Source organism: Siniperca chuatsi, linkage group LG5 (assembly GCF_020085105.1).
Source record: "Siniperca chuatsi isolate FFG_IHB_CAS linkage group LG5, ASM2008510v1, whole genome shotgun sequence".
In the NCBI taxonomy this organism is placed as follows: domain Eukaryota; kingdom Metazoa; phylum Chordata; class Actinopteri; order Centrarchiformes; family Sinipercidae; genus Siniperca; species Siniperca chuatsi.
In genome coordinates this window covers 25923179-25943637 of record NC_058046.1, presented here as the reverse complement: position 1 = coordinate 25943637, position 20459 = coordinate 25923179, and the positions used below count along the sequence as shown (strand labels likewise).

At 40.9% G+C, this 20459-nt stretch overlaps 1 protein-coding gene across 7 annotated transcripts in view; it reads left to right on the top strand.

Moving 5' to 3' along the window:
* Nucleotides 1-20459, top strand: part of slc20a2 (solute carrier family 20 member 2) — a 55956-nt gene that overhangs the window by 23174 nt on the left and 12323 nt on the right. For 5 of the 7 annotated variants that reach the window (XM_044197954.1, XM_044197953.1, XM_044197958.1 and 2 more), the window contains 8 exons: nt 9074-9642; nt 12272-12412; nt 13123-13208; nt 15218-15314; nt 15549-15668; nt 16888-17121; nt 17811-18447; nt 18716-18901. In XM_044197954.1, coding sequence (XP_044053889.1) covers nt 9354-9642; nt 12272-12412; nt 13123-13208; nt 15218-15314; nt 15549-15668; nt 16888-17121; nt 17811-18447; nt 18716-18901 — 1790 coding nt within the window. In that variant the 5' untranslated portion in view covers nt 9074-9353. Of the gene's footprint in view, nt 1-104; nt 292-1673; nt 1749-9073; nt 9643-12271; nt 12413-13122; nt 13209-15217; nt 15315-15548; nt 15669-16887; nt 17122-17810; nt 18448-18715; nt 18902-20459 lie in introns of those variants that run through there. The other 2 variants (XM_044197955.1, XM_044197956.1) reach the window with 2 other exon arrangements.

The following is a 20459-nucleotide window of genomic DNA, read 5'->3' as shown; positions in this document are numbered from 1 at the left end:
ACAGCGCCTCCCTGCTGCGAAGCACAGAGTCAGAGGCAGCAGGTGCAACTGACGCAGATAGGCTTTTTAGCAGGCAGGGCCAGTTGGGGGACAGAAAGGGAGAGAATGAGTGAGAGACGATAGAGGAGAAACCACAGGAACTCAAGCAAACACAAGATCAGACCACTGAACAGTACTGGACAAATGAATTTATCGCCCCTATTCTAGTTCTTGCACAGTATGTGAGAACGAAGGGAACAGGACCTGAACTACTCAGTGGCACTAGACATTGCCTTAGCTTCAATGGTGTATGTGAGTATTGAGCGTTTTTAAGTATATGGTTAAAAAATTGTGTGAGGCAGGTCGTTTGTGGTTGAGCCAAATCTCAGGTAAATTTTGCCAAAGTTTGAAAAACATCTATAAAGATGCCAAAGTTTGAAAATCAAAGAACATCTTCCATAACTCATTTGCATCTCTTGCCTTATCTCTCACAGACTAGTTTGCTAGAAATGCCTGTCAATATGTCTTAAGTAGTCTGTGTGTAGGATTTCTCTTGCCATGCTTCTTATAGCATTATCAGTGAGTGTTGGGGAACTGCTGAAGAGACGTAGACTCTGGCTCTGATTTGTATTTTGTCAGCAGTGAGCCTGCAGTGACTCTGGCCCGCACTCTTCATTGTGTCGACCAGAGCCCCTGTCTCTGCTGGCTGAAACCAAGTCACATAAAGACATACTGTTCAGCATGTCTTTGAAAGGGACAATTGTGGCAAAGAAAGTGATGGGTGGATCGTAGCCAAATAAGTGTTGAGATTGTGTGTGTGTGTGTGTGTGTGTGTGTGTGTTGTGTGATGGGCCTCCTGTGTTACCAAGAAAAATGGCCCAAACTGGCTCAGCTCATTTCATCATACTGAATATTTGCAGTAACAAGCATCGTAGATTGATTGTGTAACCCAGAGCTCATTCCTTCAGTTTGTCACACTGTTGCTTTCCTACTGAACATGTGTATCAGTATTTAGGTGCCACAATGTTCATATTATATTCATCAGTCTACGACTTGTATTGTGCTGTGACCAGAGTAACCAAGTGAATGCTAGCGCTCTGAATGCCCTTGATCCGTCTGCATGCTTTTCTCCGGCTGTAAAACACATCCACACACAGGCTCACCTCCTCTCCCTCTCATCTCCCCCTCGCTGGTTATCCTCCTCCGCAGTCATTGGCTGCCTCCTCTCCATCTGTCCATCCTCTCTGCACACAGACAGCCAGTCAGCGGTACACTCTGGCCTCTCCGACATTTGTCATTGGCTGGCGTGTGCTGTGAATGCGGATACTTTCCTTTTAAGAGGCAGTCTAGACTCAGCTGGCTGTGCTGCCCGCTCGCTCGCTCGCTCTCTCTCTCTCTCTCTCTCTCTCTCTCTCTCTCTCTCTCTCTCTCTCTCTCTCTCTCTCTGTTGCTCTCTCTTGTTAGCTCGCTCTCTCCTCTCTCCTGCAACACCACCACAACCTGCTGATTTCTCACTAAGCCTCTCCTGCTCCTTCCCTCCTTCCTTTCACTCCTCCTCTCCTCCTGTCATCAGCTGTTCTCTTCCACTCTCTCCTCATAATTTTATTTCCCGTCAATCACATGCTAACGCCCGTTTTATTGCCAGTCCATTTTTTTTCAACCTACCATTTCTCTCTGTCTGTGTTTCTCCCCAGTACTGTCATTTTGTCTCTGACATTCATTCATCTCCACCACTTTCTCATCTTCCACTGATGTGAGGAGACATGAAGGTGAGTGGAGTTGATTTCCAGGCTTTCAGGTCTGCCTACGTGCCTGCCTGTTTGTCTCAGTTTTTTGTCTTAACCATATCTCTGTGTTTATTTAACTTAATAAGCCATCTGGTAGATGTGAGTGTCCTGTGTCCTTGGAAGCACAGACTGTAGTTGCGTATGCTTCAGGTGTAACAATTAGCCAGCACTGGTAGGATGCTGCTGTGAGTCATCATCTGACGCTGCATGTATGTTCTAGTTCTGGTCCTTTCAGCATGTGCTGAAAGAAGAAGGATTAGTTGATGAGAGGAGGGAGGGGGAGGGTTGAATCAGTGCATGGATAGTGCAGCCGCATGTCAATGCAGACTTTAGCTCGTGACACAGTGTTTTGCACCAGCTGTGGTGCAGTGGCATCTCGGGCAGATTAATGAGCATTGTACAGCAATGACGGCAAACAATTAGAGAAGTGATCACAGTAAGTAGTTTGCACACAGGCCTCTCTTTACAGTCACACAACATATGCTTCCAGAGGTCAATGCTGTAACAGGTAAAATGCTCTGCTCAGGTTGTGTTGTAGCTGTATAGTTGAAATTCTCTTCAGTTAATTGTCATGAAAATGTTAATATTCACCACATGTATTTAACAATGTCCCTTTTTTTTTATCTTGATTTGTCCTCTAGACATCATGATTTAATATTCCAGCATAGACAACATGAAGACCTAATTTAGTCAGTGTCCTCATTATGTGTACTGTTTGCCACCTGACACCCACAGGAAGAAAATGTGTCTGCCAGAAATAATCCTTAAGAACATGTTGCCTCGCAGTCACATTCAAGTGTTATTATTTAGGGTAGCTTCTTTAGATGGGACAGCAGCTTATTTCAAGCTGAGTATGAGATGGTAAATGGTAAATGGACTGCACAATTATAGTGTTTTTCTACATTAGCGGACAAAGCACTTTTCATTTTGCCACACACACACACACACACGGCCGCCATGCAATGCGCTGGCCTGCCCATTTGGAGCAATTTGGGTCAGTGTCTTGCTCAAGTACACTTCAACATGTGGACAGGAGAAGCCGAGGATTGCTCCGCCAACAAATAGTGTGTACCCTAACAAAGGAAAACATCACCTAAATATTGTATATCTATCTATCTATTACCAACCTCCCATCTTCTGGAGTCCCAGGACATGTGTTGGCATTCCTTCATAGAGGACGGAGTTTCCAAAAGTGGTAGCTATAGTATTTCTGATGCAACCAGTTTGATTGGAGGTCATTTTAACAATACCAAAACAATATCATAATAAATTGTCAGTTACAATCTTGTTATAAACATCTTATTACTCAGGCAGGTATTATCCAAGGTATCCACACTAAAATATTTCTAAATATGTTTCTTAGGTAACGTAACATCATGGATATAATTCCTGGTGTCAAAGTATATCAAAGTGTGAACAACAGCAATCACCTCGGACAGCTCCCGCATCCCTGAGTGGTCTCAGGTTAAGCACCTTAGACAGCAGTCATGTCACACTGTGCAGAATGTTATAAAAGATTCACCTGAGCTGAATAGGGAGGCAGTCCGTTACACACTGTAGGCTGATCTATTGATTGTCTCAAACCTTTGTCATAGCTGAACATTATGTTAGTTTGGTTAAGATTTTGAATTCACAATAGTCTTGTTGGGATCCAGAAACCTCCAGACAGATACAATCAAATTAACCTGAGGTGTTGCCCCTCAAAAAGGAAAAAAGCGGGTCCATCATCTTTTTAAATATGCACAGACCTCTCCAACTGAAACTGATTCATTATCAGTATTTTGATTCCATGGTGGTTTTTTAAACAAACTCTATTTTGTTGTGTGTTTAGAAATGATAATTAACTGTAAAATTCTTCTTGTTCATTTGTGAAAGCAGATGCCATTCAATATGTGCATGTTTAAATGATAACTATACATTAACTTCCTTGACTATTCAAGACATACTTTGTTCCTCTGTGAGTGAATTGCCTGCATATCATCTCTAAAATCACTCCTAAATAGTTTATTAGAGCAGACAAGTAATTTCTTCCCTCTGCTCAAGTAACAATTGCTGACAGTTTTTCAAATTAAATTCAGCATTTTACATTGTTTCCTCTCCTGGTTATTTTTCCGCATCTCGATGACCAGCAAAACAGCAACATTATCATGTAGTGCATTCTTACCCAGGTAGCAAAAGCAATTATGATCACCGCCATTGAATCTGCATTATGGTGCTGCCGCTTCTGCTTTTTTTATTGGCAACCCTGACTGAGCAGTTGTTTAAATTATATTTGGGGGTGTAATACTCCTTGAAGATAAATTACATAAAATAACTGGTAAATAAAATATTTAGTAGACTATTATTGGTATGGAGAAATAAAGAGGAAAAAATAAAAAATTCAAAATTACAGTTTATGCAACTCATTTAATATTTTACTCTTAATTCATGAAGCTTTTTTATAATGTTTTGCTTTTAGAGGACTTAACACTTTTCCAAGGTGAAGTTTGAAGTTTCAAGCTCCTGATGAATCATTCATTGGAGCAGTGTAAACACTCAGAAGTCACACAACTTGACTGTGTAGCCTGAGATGGTGAGGATTCCTCTAACATACTGAAGATCATATATCAAGCTATTTGCATGAAATCCATTTCATATGAGCTCTGTTTATTTTTGAATCTGAAACTGAATCTCTGGCACATACTGTGTTCTCTGAATGGTTCCTGTATTTACAAACCAATGTATGTAGCAAGTCATGGCAGGGTTGTTGACTTTCAAGGACACAAGGTCATATACCTCATCATCTGTGAGTATGCATAAACATTCCCAGGCTGTGTTTTCCATGTTCAAACTGTGCAATAGACATTTTGTTGTGTTTTAAAATCTGGCAGCTAACACACCAGATGTTGAGAGCAGCAGACAGGTTTTTGTTTTAGAAGTGTTGTGCACTTTTGACCACAGTTTGACCGATTCCTCACTGAGGTTACAAAGTACCAGCCTTTCGCTGACACTGTCTCACAGCTTGGATATGAATGCAGCCTGCTTGTGTCTATATTTGGCAGTCTGGGTAATGTCCATAGGTTGGTGTTGAGCGGTCTGCAGATGACAGGGATGTCCAGGAAAAAGCTAAAGTACTTGCTCTTTCTCTGCAGTCCCCACATTTGGAAGCTAAGCTAAGCTAACCGGCTGCTGGCTGTAGTTTCACATTTGCACTGCAGACATGAGTGATGTCAGTTTACTTATCTAGCTCTTAGCAAGAAAGCAAATAAGATATTTCCCCAAATATCGATATATTGCTTTCTAAGTATTAGTAATACTCTTGCCATTGCCTTTGAGGAGGCACTGGAGTTGCCCCCCCTCCCCCATGTGCTGCACTGTGGATCCCCACTGCTTCTAAATAGTTAGAATGGATCCAACGCAGAGAAGGAATTTACCCACGGGCATGAAGTTAAGTTTATTATCATTATTATATAAATAATTTGGATGTTAATGAGGCACTTATGCTATAGTAGAATCATATTAAAAACCATATTAATTTCCTCTAGAAAGAGGAAACTATTAAACTCCAAATTTCACAGATTATTAGGGTGAAGGTGGACATGTGTACTACACCTGGCTGTCTGATTGGTCTCTGGGTCATTTTGTGTTTCACTGCATATTCTGACTGTATTCCCATTACATTCTTAGAGGACTGAGGAGCTGTTTTAAATCTCCCCTGTAGCACAGCAGTCAATAAGAGGGTGCCACAGGTTAGCATTAGACAACTCTACGTTACAAGTTTCAGCCCTGGAGAAAATATTTTTTTATGTGCACAACTGGGAGTGGTGGTATCTGAGCTGGTGTTCATGTATTATACCAGGTCGAGTTCTTCCGAATGGACCAAATGTCAGGTGCAGCTGCCATGTTGAGTTTCCCTGTTTAGAAAATTGTAGACCTGATTTAAAAAGGCCTGGTACTTGCCTGTACACGCCCACACTCAAGTCACTAATGCTGATCTTTCCTCCTTCTCACACTTGCGCACACACACACTTGAACGATGTGCTTGTTTCACCATTGTGCATACGGTTTCCTCTGTGGAGTCTGGTTTTGCTTGGTGGAGGGCAATGTTTGACTGTGTGGTCCTCTTGTGGTGGAGGTGTTCCCCAGATTAAACATTTACACGGGTTCTTGTGTTAGTCCTTCAAAGTCTGCTACTTGGTCAATGCATCGACTGTAAAACATATTATTTATACAGCACTTCTCAAAAGTCTTAAAGAGGTTTTCAAACACAAAGGATTTTAAATGAAATTCTTAACTTTTTCAATTCAAATGATTATGAATTGAGGTGAGAACATATTTAGGATAACTTAAAAATCTCAAAAGCCTTAAAATGCCTGCACATTGGTGCAGATTTATGAAATAGCATTTTAATGTTTCTACTTGTAAGGGCCAACTATATGTGACATGAAGCACTTAAGGAATCAGTTGAATTTTAGAGCTTCAGATAGAGATAACATCCTACCTAGGATCGTATTGTCATGTTTGGTCATGAATTCTTAACTTATTTATAACCTTTTTAGTAGCAGTCGTCTTGATAGACATCAGTTCATGACTTCAGTTTGAGTTTGAGCCCAAGAGTCTCAAGCCTCTGTCTGAACACTCTGAATCTTTAAGTCCCGGTGCACTGATCCTTCACTCTGATCCTGTGATTCTTTCTCTCTGGAGAAGGTGAAATGAGAATTTACCCTCAGGGATCAGTGAAGTATCACATAATTCAGTCTCTTTGAGATTTGGCAACCTCTGAGCTCTCTTTCCCTCTATATAAAAAAGAACTGGCCTGGGATCTGAGGAAAATTAAACATGTCAGATTCCTTCTTAGATTTTTAACCATTAACAATGTAATAATTTTCAGTGTGGTTTAAGGTACTAGATCCTGATTCAGGGAGGTCTTGCGCTGACCTGATCAAGAGACAAATTATTATCATCTTTTTATGTGTGTGTTGTGGTTCAGCAAAGGATAAAGGATAGCAGAATGTGACCTCAACTGTTCCAGATGGAGCTTTTGGTCGGGAGGAGGGAGCCATAACTTGCCGCAGGCGATTCAGAAAGGAGCTGCCTGCCCCCACGCGATGAGGAGCACACAGTCAGTTCATGCCAAGAGAAATGCACTAGTCTGGCCTTCAAGCTGTTTACATTTAATGCTCCCCATTAACAATTGGCTTAACCATAGAAGGAAATGTGCTGCCATTAACCCCTATGAAATGACTTTGATTATGTGGCACAGACAAAAGAAAAAGAGGAGAAAGAACCCAGACCAAGTCATTTGTGGTGTAGAGGTTTCTCAAGGACCACCAGAGGTTTCAGTGTTGGTGGCCTCATCAGCCGTTTCTAAAGCATGTTGTCATTGTTGTAAATAAGCTTGGTGGAACTTTACAGGGACATGGGAAGCAGTTTGCCGGTTGTTCTAGTGGATCTGATGTGATCAACTTTCTAACAAGTGCAGAGCCCGGCACTCTTATTACAACAGAGCCACTGGATCACCTAACAATCACTGCTCTAAAGAAATGATTTTAGTAGGGCTGCAACTAACAATTATTTTTATTATTGATTAATATGTAGATTATCTTCTCGATTAATCGTTTCATCTACACAGTCAGAAAATAGTAAAATATACATGTTACAACCAAAGGTGACGTCTTCCAATGTCTTATTTTGTCCTACCCAAGTCCAAGACTGAAAGATATTCAGTTTACAATGATATAAAACTGAGAAAAGCAGCAAATCTTCACAAGCTGAAACACAGGAATATTTGGTATTTTGCTTTAAAATGACTTAAACAATTATTCAACTAGTAACATAGTTTGCAAAAAAAAAATTTAAATTCTATCGATCAACTAATTGTTTCAGCTCTGTTTCAGCCACACAGGAGAATCATGCTTATTGTCAGACGGGGCTTTATAGACTTAATAGTTGTTATTTACAAGTCAAATTATTCTCTTCCCATCCCCTTTTTTTTAGGTTACCTCTCAATTAGCTAATGTCACAGCAGTTTAGGTTGGTGTACACAAGCAGCAGGCTTGCTACTTTACATAGAAATGCCCCCTCAGGATTTCTACAAATAAAATTGAGAATGTCACTCTCCCAGATTTGTATCCATTGTCACTGAAAATTAAAATGCTGAAAGCTATAATGTTTTTAGTTTTTACATAAGATGCAAGAGAATACAGAGAAGTTGCATGTTTTCTGCTGTATTATCGGTTTACTAACCTGACCCCCAGAAGTGCAGTTTTGTAAACTGTTCCCACCTCTAGCAGCAGTAAAACATCACTGCTGGTGTTCTTACTGCATTGCAGTCTTAACATAAATCCATGCACTGAGGGATTTTTTTTTCATTTTTTACTGCAGCAAAGCCTTTGATTTTGTTTGAACTTGTACTCCAAAGCTTGTTACAAAACTTGTGTGTACCTTTTGACTGTCACCAAGTGAGCAGCCGTAGCCGTCATGCTGAGGCCGAAAGAGCAAAGATTAGAAGAGTAATGTAATTTGCCATGCAAACATCCACCAGGCTCTCATTTAAATAGAAATGTTAACCAAGAGACAGTTTCACTAAGATCAGCTGGATCAAACCGCTTCCAGACATTTCAGGAAGTGCTACAATATCGTGATGTAAAACATCACCTTATCCTTGATTGTCCTGCCTAATATCATCGCTGTGTCAGACATGAAAGTGATAGTGGTTGAGATAGTCTGGTGGTCTAATATGGAAACTGTATATTCCTGTCAAAGGCTATCTGGACGTGTGGCAAAGGGAAAACCTGTGAAATAAAAGCAGGTTTGGCAGAGACGTCAGCTGCCCTGTTGTGTGGGTAAAAGGTGTTAATAATCTACTCTAATGTTGGGAGCATTGCTCACATCTCACTCTGGACACTGTGGTCTTTTTATAGTCTCGGCGCTGTCAGCAGCGAAGGGTCTGATTTGATTTCTTTGAAGTGCAGACTGTTATTTCCTACTGTGGCTATCTGAGATGTCCTCACCTTTCCCCACTGGAGTGCTCTCCCCGTTTCATCCACGGCAGTTCTGCGTTGTCATCACCCATGAATCCAGTTTTTTTGTTTTTTTTTTTTTTTTTTTTTTTTTTTTGGTTGTTGTTTTTTTGGGTTTTTTTTGCCTTTTATTCTTCTGCTCTCATAAGCTCCCCCTACTCCCTGCCCCCTCCCCTCCTGTGTTTTAGGTTTTCTGAGGAAGTCACAGGGAGGTGTTGTCAGATGGTAGCTGCTGTTGAAAAAGAGTAATCATGGTTTATGACGCTAATCTGTTAATGTGTCTCTTCTTTCTTGTTTCTCTGGCAGGTGAAGGAACGTGCAGACCAACTGTCAAGCTCTAAGCTATGGAATGCTCCCTGCACCCGCCATCACTAGTCTCCAATCTCTGGACTGAGCTCCAAACGCTTAGTTAGCAGCTGTGCTTCTCCCCTCGAACTCTTTATAACAAGGGGACGAAGAAAAGGAGTGGGCTTACCAAGTCCTCTGCTAAAAACGCACAGAGCACTTCTTTTTTTAGAATATTTAAGCTAGTTTTTTAATTTGGTTTTCTCCGTTTTGGATTTTTTTCTGGTGAAATCATATCAAGATGGATCTGGAACCGTATCTGTGGATGGTCATTGTTGGCTTCATCATTGCCTTCATACTGGCCTTTTCAGTGGGTGCCAATGATGTGGCCAATTCTTTCGGCACAGCGGTGGGGTCCGGTGTGGTCACATTGAAGCAGGCCTGCATCCTGGCATCTATCTTTGAGACACTGGGCTCGATGCTGCTGGGGGCCAAAGTGGGTGAGACGATTCGAAAGGGCATCATAGATGTCAACCTGTACAACGAAACTGTGCCCATACTCATGGCAGGGGAGGTCAGCGCCATGGTCGGTAAGTTGGACTGAATTTTACATCCAGTGTAGATCTGAAATGATTAGTCGGGTAGTCAGTTAGTTGATCAACAGAAATTTAATCAGCAACTATTTTGACAATTGATTAATCATTTCAGTCATCCGCATCAGCTTCACAATTGTGAGGATTTGCTGCTTTTCTTTGCAATATATGATAGTAAACTGAATACCTTTTGGGTTTTGGATCTTTGGTCAGTTGGACAAAACAAGGGATTTGAAGATGCCACCTTGGGCTCTGGGAAGTCATAGTGGGCATTTTTCACAATTTTACAACATTTTATGGACAAAACAATTAGTCACTTAATCATAAAAAAAACAACAGGCAGATTATTGGCCGCAGCCCTAATCCAGTGAGTCATGTAGTTGCTGCTTATGTCTTATTTTTGCCGAAAGCACTGCTGAACTATTGTTGCTTCTTGGCTCCATCATTAAGTGAAATGGACTGGTGATAACTGGTGAGAAAAGGTTTTAGATGCAATAATAGTTGGGCTTTGTTATTCCCTCCAGGTAAACATTTGCTGTTGACATTGTTTGGGACATTAGTGGCATGGGTGATGATAGACCCTTAGTCTCTAACTCGTAACCCCATAACAGCAGAGGAGAACCAGGATGGGGGGTGGGGTCCATAGATGGATATTAGGACTGCAAGGAGCAAATAGTGAAAAATGCCTATCACAACTTCCTACAGCCCATGCTAACCTCCTCTTCTTGCTTGTTTTGTCTGAACAACAGTCCAAAACCCAAAGATGTTCAACTTACAGTGATATAATACAGAGGAACGACTAATAGATTAATCAACTAATCATTTCAGCTCTAACGTATTTCTGTATATAGTTTAATGTACTGTATTTCAGGCTCTGCCATTACCTCTATTCACGTTTAATAGTAATTTGAACAAGTGTTTTCATGTGTGTTCATGGAAATGGAGATTCCTGTAAACACCACCAGTGCAAATTTACTTCAACTTAAGTCACTTTTTTCATATCCTGGCCTGAGGGCAGACACAGTAACATGTCAGACTATTTTAATACATGTAACATTAGACGGTGTAGTCCCTCGTTCGTCCAGGAGTGTTCTGTCGTAGAAAAGGTTGGAAAAGGTCGTAGTCATCTGGACACACGTGTAACATTCACACGTTCTCCTGTAAGATACAGACCATAAAAGCAGCTCTGAAATGCTCTGAGCTGTTATGATCAGAGTCTGTGATGCAGCCACACTGCACTCATACAGTATATGTACAAAAGGGAAGATCACTCATCGTCATTACATGTTTGAAGTTTGAGGTTTTCCCAAAATAAAAAAGCTTCTGCAACTCTTCATCTAACCTGTTTGTGGCTCTAAATGTTTTCTCTACCAGAGTTTTTTGCACTCTAGTTGGTAAAAGTTCATACTTGTTCATTTGAAGAACATCTGTGCTTTTTTCAGAACCACTTTTCTTTATTGAAATTACAAGAGATAAACCTTAGGGTGTGAAGTTTTGGCAATGCTAACCAACCTTGCAGCGTTGTAAACATCTCCCGGGTTGCTTCACAGAAAAGTCCTGCCACACATCCTCTCGTTAAAACACATTTACAGTGAAGCACAAGCAAGAATTTTTGAGGATCAACAGTAGCTTTACACATCAACATTAGATTACCTCAGTAAATGAATGGCGCAGAACAGAAAACAATAGAGCTCCCTTTGAGACAATGCCATTTTAATGACAGAGGATGCTGGGAAACGGTGATAAATAAGGCGATATTATGCACAGGGGATTCCTGTGTCGTTGAAAATTCAGGTGTGGCAGCCCGCCACAAGTGAATGTTGGGGAAACACAAAACAGTTTTTCTTCATCTCAAACAGGAAATGTGTTTCACTGGCATATTGTTTATACAGAATTAGAAGTTGTAACTTCTTGATTTGATTAGATAAAAGCAGGAAAATACCTCTATTGTGTCCAGCAGGTTTTAATGTTTCACTGGAGTTCACAGAAACAGCACAATACAGTATATACTTGTCAATGTCTAATTTAAGGCTTTGAAAAAAAGCTTCCAAGCCTGACAATGAGACGTTGAGGTCTTATTATTCAAATAATGGACTCTGTTGTGTGAGAATAACAAAAATAAATTTACCTTTGGGAAATGATTGTGTTAACGACCCTATGGGATTTTTGTCTTGATAAATCAGTGATGTCTTGATAAATTAACCATTAGTCCCATGTTTTTTATTATTTTCACTGCCTGTCTACATATTCATTTTTGCAGCAGGCTTTCAGTGTATCAGATTATACTGAAACTTAAAATACAGGTTCATTTGTGCCAACTTTTACGAACAATACAAACCTAAAGCAATCATTTTGAATTTCAAACAGCACTCAGACCCTCACTTATGATGTCGCATGCTGTCATAATCCAGTTTGAATATTAAAATGTCTTAAATCCAGTGAAGTAAACAACAAACAGTAACATAATCTCAATACCTGAGCGCAAAAATTACACAATGATGCAATCAATTTATGTGGTATTGCTTTCTCGAGTTCACAGCATGTACTTCCGATTGCTCCAGAACTACATTTTTGATGGAAACATCAAATTAAAAATGATCTGTGTGTGTGTCTGGTTTGATCACAGGGTCAGCAGTCTGGCAGCTAATCGCCTCCTTCCTCAAATTGCCAGTCTCTGGGACTCACTGCATTGTTGGTGCAACCATCGGCTTCTCCATGGTGGCCATCGGCACCAGAGGCGTGCAGTGGATGCAGCTTGTCAAGATTGGTAATGGCTAGGCGCTGTATGGGACCTGTGTGTGTGTGTGTTTACAACGCTTACTGTATATCCTCATGCTTGCATATGTATATCTATGGTGTTCACATACAGTACACAGTTTTTACGTAATATTACTCATACTGTGCCACCTTCCGATTTGAAAACTGACAGAAAATAAACTAAATATCACCACACTGAGATATTCCCAGTACAGCTACAGTTTGACTTCAGAAAGGTTTTTTTTAACTCTGCAAACCATCAACAGTGATCATCAGATTTTATTCTCAGCAAGGATGACTCCCTCATCCATTTTACACAGCGAGCAATCTATTTTAGAAGAGGCAGAGTTACCGATTTACCCGCCATTAGAAGTCTCAATAGGCCAGCATGCAATGCAGTCACAAGACATACTATAAAGTAAAATAAACCCATTGAGAAAGAAACTCTAGCTATTGCTTCCTTTGCCTGCATGTGTAAACCACAGCTTAATTTAAAAATTTCATACCTGTTCCTTAGGAGATGAAAGTCATTCTGGGAAGTGTTGGAAGCTAATTACAAATTGAGGTACAGAAGAACAGAAGATGTTGGAAAAGAAAAACTGGAACAAAAAGAAAATTGTAACACTTAATCATTGCTGCCTGATGATACTGTATCAGTCGGTGATTTTACTGAAGTGTGTTGCTGCTCTTTTCTGATGAAATGTACTCCTCCCTCTCCAGTGGCATCATGGTTCATCTCCCCCTTACTCTCTGGACTCATGTCCGGACTCCTCTTCATGCTTATCAGATACTTCATCCTCTGCAAGGTGGGCTCACATTACTGTACTGTTGTATTTACAGGAATCACTGAATAATGTTTTATGACCGTCCATGATTTTTGCCAGTGGTGTCATGTGTATAATTTTCATGGTTTTATGTTGTGTACAGTTTGAGTTTCTTGCCACATTCATACTGTCAGCATGTAGAGTGAGTCGGTGCTCCATGTTTAAATACTAGAATTTAGACACAGACATACACGTGTACACACAAAGTTGTCCAAAGAACTTCAGCACAGATAAAATCCGTTTGATTTGGCAACACTCGCAGATCTGCTGTTATGTAACAGGCAATCTCTGGCAGACCAAGAAGAGAAAAGTGTTGTAGATCATCCTAAGGTCACGACTGCAGGATTATGTATGAATGAGTCATAGGACGATTTGTTATTTGGACTGGAGTTACTTTATAGCTGGGTCAAATTCAGGATGAGTTCATCTCTGTGTCTGCAGGCTGTTTGCATCAGCTATGTCTGAATAATTAATCTTTCTATTATATCTATGCTGTGTTGAGATTTGTTACTTTTCCAAAATGCACACTCAAGATGATGGTTTAGTGTGTAGATGTGAGACTTTTACCTTGATAGGTCAGGTCATACTGCATATCAAATCAAACTCATCATAAACCACACTTTGTGCAAGAGCGAATTGTTGGATATTTATCTCATCATCTGTTTTCACTATTTCCACACCTTTTGAACTGACCTGACCTCAATAAGAAGTTGTGGTTTTATAAGATGTTAGCATATGTAACATACTGTATGTATAGCATTGTCATCACAACAAAAACACATACAGTCAGTGAACTTGTTAGTAAATGGCCCTGTTTACACTTGATACTCAAACATAATTTTGATAATTTGCTCTGACAGAAAAGGCGACTGTAATGACATATCTAACTTAAGTACATCTCGACCTATTGTGCATTTTTATATTTAAAGCCAGTAGCTTAAAGCCCAGAGTTAGTGAGAAGTTAACTGTTCATTGTCTTCCTCAGGGACACTTTTACATGATAGAGCTGCCAATGATGGCAGGTTGGTCCACACATAGGAAATTAAAGATGAGGGAAGCAACAGCATGTTTAATAAGACAGATAAGAACATTTTAAAAGTAATTTAGCATAAGTAGGACTGTGCGATATATGTAGCCCACATCAGATTCAGCTTGTGACGCAAATCCTCACATTTGAGAAACTTAAGTTTAGAGAACGTTTGGCATTTTTGATTAAAAAATCACTGAAACTATTAACAATTATCAAAATTGTATTGTATGTATTTTCTCAGCTAATTGATTAACCAACTAGTCATAGCAGCTCTATGTATATGAAAATATGGCATATGTATTAAAAATGAACCATCCAGACCTCTCAGGTTGTCTGGGACAGGTGTGCTTTCTGTCCCCAGAGTCAAAAGTAAACATGGAGAAGCAGCGTTCAGTTTGTATGCACCACATATCTGGAATAAACTCCCAGCAAACTGCAGGTCTGCTGCAACTTTCAGTTCTTTTAAATCAAGGCTGAAGACTTTTCTGTTTACCGCTGCCTTTTTATTAAATCAAATAAGGATTTATTTCTTAAACTGCACTATAACTTTTACATTCCTGTTTTAGCTTGTTTTTATCTTCTATTTAACTCTTTAATTGTATTTAAATGTCATTTTAAATTGTCCTGTTGCTTTTATGTTTTGTGTAAAGCACTTTTAATTGCCTTGTTGTTGAAATGTGCTATACAAATAAACTTGCCTTGCCTTATGCATTACATCCGGCAAAACTCTTCATACATATAAAACCAAAACAATAACTCATTTAATTTTTTTACTTACACATTTGCTTGGAATCATTCATTTGCAGCATTTTGTAAAACAATGAGTGCAATCACATCATACCACCATGAAATGAAACTAAAAGTTGATAAACAATAAAAACGGCATCACTCGTGCATAAGTTTTAGCTCTTTTACCATCATATCAGAAACCACTAAAAATCTATGTCTGTTTGCTACACAGGATGACTCTGTCCCTAATGGCCTGCGAGCACTGCCCCTCTTCTATGCCACCACAATTGGGATCAACACATTCTCCATCATGTACACTGGAGCCCCATGTAAGTGCTGGGCGGCAGTTATTCCTAATGGAAATATTCTCTGTTTATTCAGTCTGACACCAATGTATGATCAAATTATCATCTCAGTCTTAACGGCTAATAGTGCCAATGTGGTTTGTTTGCTCAAAATTCCTTTTGATGGTGTGACAAGAGTATAAGTAGATTATAATACTTCGAAAGTACTTGCAATGTGTTATTTTCTTATACTTGTGTGTGTGTGTTCATTAATTGCAGTGCTTGGGTTAGAGATGCTACCTGTGTGGGCCATCTTTCTCATCACTTTAGCTGAGTCGCTGGTCTGTGCAGCTCTAGTCTGGATATTTGTCTGTCCCTGGATGAGGAGGAAAATAGCAAGTAGGTATCTGTGTGTGTGTGTGTGTGTGTCTCTCTTCAGTCTTTCTCTGGGCCTTTCCCGGGCCTAACAACAGAGCTTCAGCCTCTGTTTGCACACTCTGTGCTCTGACACCAAACAAAGGATGCCAGCGGATGTTTTCGCATTGGCCTCTGCCAGAGCCACTAAAGCCACCAAAAAACCCTGTGAACTCTGTAGTACTCCACTTGCTTTGCTTCGGCACTTACATTTTTAAGCGCATAGCTACTTGGCCAGATGCGAGGGGTTACAATCATAGCCTGCAGTGTAGAAAGCTTTCAGATCAAGGTTAGGAATTGTTTCCCTAATGGGAAAATCAGCCTGCAGCAAAGCAGACAACACTATAAAATACATGACGCATTAAATAAAACAGTGGAAAGAGCAGTAGGTGGAATATCTGAGAGAGTGGTGGACATAAGCAAGGCAGCCAGTCTGTTAAATTCAACTTAATGTCACGCAGGATAAGTTTCGTGTGCAGGGTCAAACTTTCCTTCAACCCTGTGAGGCCGACTTGACCTGTTGCTTAACGTGTCATGACCTCTGAATGCCTGTGAGGATTATTACGATGATTATCTGTCTAATCTGGATATTACTGCATCCGTCAAAATGAAACAGGCGATGGCTGAGTTTCTGTGTTTGTACTGAGGGGTGTTTTGAGGAGTAGGGGGGCATCAAGTCTATCAGCACTGGGATTAGTTTGGATCAGCTGATGGCTGTACTTTCTGTTTTTGTGGAATGTTGCTGCATAGCTTTCTTTTTCTGACCTGAAACCAGGCGAATTATGATGATTAATATTGATGTTAGAGCAGAGTAACAGTACAGTTTCAACAAAAACATGCATGAAAAAAATATATTTAAAAAAATAGGATCTGTGTGCCAAGTTATTGATTTACTTGTGAAATTCCTGTCCTGATTTCATCAGCTTGTCCTAATTGGAAATCATCCAGATAGCTTTTCTGTAAAACCTCAGTCTTTTCTACCAGTATGTGAATTCTTTGTTTCACTATCAAACTGTAAATTATCCCTCAGACACAATAGAATATAAGCCTAACATGTAAATACAGTTGTGGTATTTTCTTATACAAGGCCCTGTAAATACTATGTTAGCATTGTTAAGAAGATTCAGTTTTTTATCTGGTGGTGATAGTTTGTCTTTCCAGGATGCTCTCTTAACTAAACCTTCCATCGCTTGATTTCCTCCAGGTCGTCTAAAGAAGGAGCAGGCTCTGTCCAGGATCTCTGATGAGAGCCTGGACAAGATACCTGAAGAGGAGGAGGAGAGCCCCGTCTTTAAGGAGCTACCAGGGGCCAAAGGCACAGATGAGGCCGTGTTGCCGCTCACCGGCGGCAGCAGTGAACGGGGCACCCGCGACTCCAGTGGAGAGCTCGCTAACCTCACTAATGGAGGCTCTGTCCTGCCAAATGGCAGGGTATATGGTAAAACTGTAATATTATATTTGATTTGAGATGTGCCGGTAGATCACTGGATCTGTTTTCGAAGGACAAAAACAATGACTGGAAACTGTATTCACTGTTTAATCTTTCTGGACGAGGAGAGTAACTGAGGTCAGGATATTGGGAAGAAACAAAAACTAGGGCTTAGCAAAACTATAACATTAATGGTGATAATAATAATAATAATTGGCTTGTGTGAACATGAGTTGGTACAACTTTTTTGTTGCAACTCCATTAAAAACAAGTCACACAACTCTTCTCCAGTATAACACGCTTTATTTACAGCCATCTTGTCCACATCAAGGTGGGTGTTTCTGGTTGCTTTATTTACAATGGATCACTTAGTATATTGACTTTAGACAGATTTTTACACAGAATGCAATAATTAATTCTTCACCCATGAATGGGTAAAAAAGATTGAGTCTCAAATTAACTGAACTCTACAGAAATGGCTTCAAGTCTAGTTCCTCATGTATCCCTCTTGGGCGTAAAGTGCCCACTTTAGAAAACCAGCTTTTCTAGAGTCTCTCTTAAATAATAAATATACCTTTTCAGCATCTGTTTATTTAGGGAAAGAAACTGTAAATATGCTATTATTGGATACTGCTTGGTGTTTTGATTATCATAAACGTTATGCATCCACACCCATTTCTTCATCTGTTCTACTTCAGGCCGGACCCACTCAATGACCAACGGCTGCCTTAAGTCCCCAGTCTCTAATGGCAGTTTCAGCTTCGATGGCCACATGCGCAGCGATGGACAGGTGTACCACACAGTGCACAAGGACTCAGGTCTGTATAAAGACCTGCTTCATAAAATCCACCTGGGCCGCATGGATGACAACGACCGCTCAGGCTCCAACACCGGCCCGGCTGACAACAATTACCGCCTGCTGCGCCGCAACAACAGCTACACCTGCTACACGGCAGCAATATGCGGAATGCCCGTCCAGCCGCTCATCCGCACAGAGTCACGCGAGGACAGTGAAAAGCTGGTAGGAGAGGGCGGCGGCAGGAGCAACAGCGTGTCCTACTCCAAAAAGAGAGTACGCTATGATAGCTACTCATCGTACTGTAACGCTGTGGCGGAGGCTGAGATCGAGGCAGAGGAGGGTGGGGTGGAGATGAAGCTGGCCACAGAGCTGGAGGGGGTGGAGGAAGAAGGGGCCCCAGCTCCAGTGCCTCTGGACGACTTGGCCGATGAGGATCACGAAGAAAAGGATAAGCCTGAGGTGTTCCTGCTTTTCCACTTCCTGCAGATCCTCACCGCCTGCTTTGGCTCCTTTGCCCACGGAGGCAATGATGTCAGGTGCTGCCTCCTGCTGCTTACAGGACATACAACATCCTATATAGCCATTTCACTTGTCAAATTACATTTCCCTAGTACCTGATGATATATTTTGTTATTCCTGATGATTTTTGCCCTGTTAAATTACATACAAGTAATGTTTCTGTAACACAAATAGAGAAATCAGCTTTACTCTGCTGCTTTGATATAATTTTGTCCTTGATGTTCAATCTAGCATAAATCCTAGAAGAGATGCTTGAGGTTATAATCTATTTTCTCACCTTTGCAGTAATGCCATCGGGCCCCTGGTGGCGCTGTGGATGATCTATGAGCAGGGCGGTGTGATGCAGGACGCTCCCACCCCCGTCTGGCTGCTGTTTTACGGTGGCATAGGCATCTGCGCCGGCCTGTGGGTGTGGGGCCGCCGCGTCATCCAGACCATGGGGAAAGACCTGACTCCCATCACCCCCTCAAGGTGAGAAAGCCACCGCATGGGACAGTGGGCGGAAGGGTGTGTGTGTCTGTATATATGGAAATGGGTGAGAAAGAAACATTTGGACGAGAGAGAGAGAAACACTGTTTGTGGCAGAGATGAGCTTTCCAACATGCTTGGTTTTACTTGCTCCAAAAAGCCTCGGCATGCTGATGCACACAAATCCATCCGGTGCAACAGCTTTCTTGGTAAGTGTTTACGTGCACACAGCTGTATTAGAATGCACACACACAACGTCTTTAATAAGACTGTTAAATGTTATTTAAAAAGTAATTGCAACTCAACTGACAGTAAAATGCAGAAACCTAAAACAGCGCAATCACTGTTAGAGTGCCTGCTCTGTTGCCTCAAGTGCTTCCTATTCACAGGTACAGTAAACATCTGACTAATCAAAAGTGTTTGTCTCGAGCATGCACTGATTAACCATTTTCTACTTCCCAAACAGAGCTGCTTCTGCAGGCAAAACACATTTTTACTACACAAGCATGTTGTATTTGCATTTTCTATGTTGGTTGCATCTATATGTGAATTATATTTATATTTCAAGAGGGCAGACTGATTTGAAGGTGATATCATTACTTAAATGTTAAGATTTGTTTATGTGAAAAAATGTTGTTAAGATAAACTAATTCTTCACTTCTTTGGAACATGTTCATATGGAATGAAGTAGGAATGATAGACTCTCTATTTTCCTTCTGCCCTCTGACTTATTACATAATAATTATGAAAAATAAGTAGTCTTTTGGACCACAACACAAAGCCCTAGGGCTCACTTCATCCCACAACCTAAGCAGCAGACATCACGCATCCTTAACCACTGACTGCTGCTCCTCTGTCCTTGAGATCAATCTCTTTCTCTTGCCGCCCTCTCGTCTTCCCACGCATTAGCTGAAGAGTGTGTGTGCGTGCATACCTCAAGGATGTTTGTGTGTATTGTGTCAGCTTAAAGAAGCCAGGCTCTATGCCTGCAGGTCGTTGTGTGGTGAATGTACTGTATGTGTGTGTGCGTGCGTGCATATTAAGGTCTAATTGCTCCAGCAATTTATTTGAGTGTGTGTGTGTGTGTGTGTGTACTGTTTCCTGGCAGGAACATCACACAGGGTTTCAGGAAGTTGTTTGGCATTCTGGATGAAGAGAAGTAGAGCAGGAAGGGTGAGGGAGGGGCAAAGCCACAGTGGGAACCCTGGCCTCTCTTCTCCAACCGCAGGGAGGGACGCCAGCCTGACTCCTCTTGCACTTTTCTTTTTCCCTCTGTCGTCCTCCTTTTTTTCATATTCCTTCCTACCCTCTCCTCTAAATATCTGTTTGTGCGGTTAACCCTCTTCTTCTTCTTGCCCTCATTTTATCCTTTTCTTTATTCCTTCCTGTTTTCATCTCCTCACTGCATCTTTTTGTCTTGTTTTTTATTGGTGTCTCACCTCTTTCTTCTTCTTCTTCTTCCTGTTTTTTTGGCCCCTCTCTCTGTGTGTGCCTTCTTTCTTTCTTTCTTTCTTTCTTTCATAATCCCCTCTTTCCATCACCAGCTTAGTCTTTTGCCAGG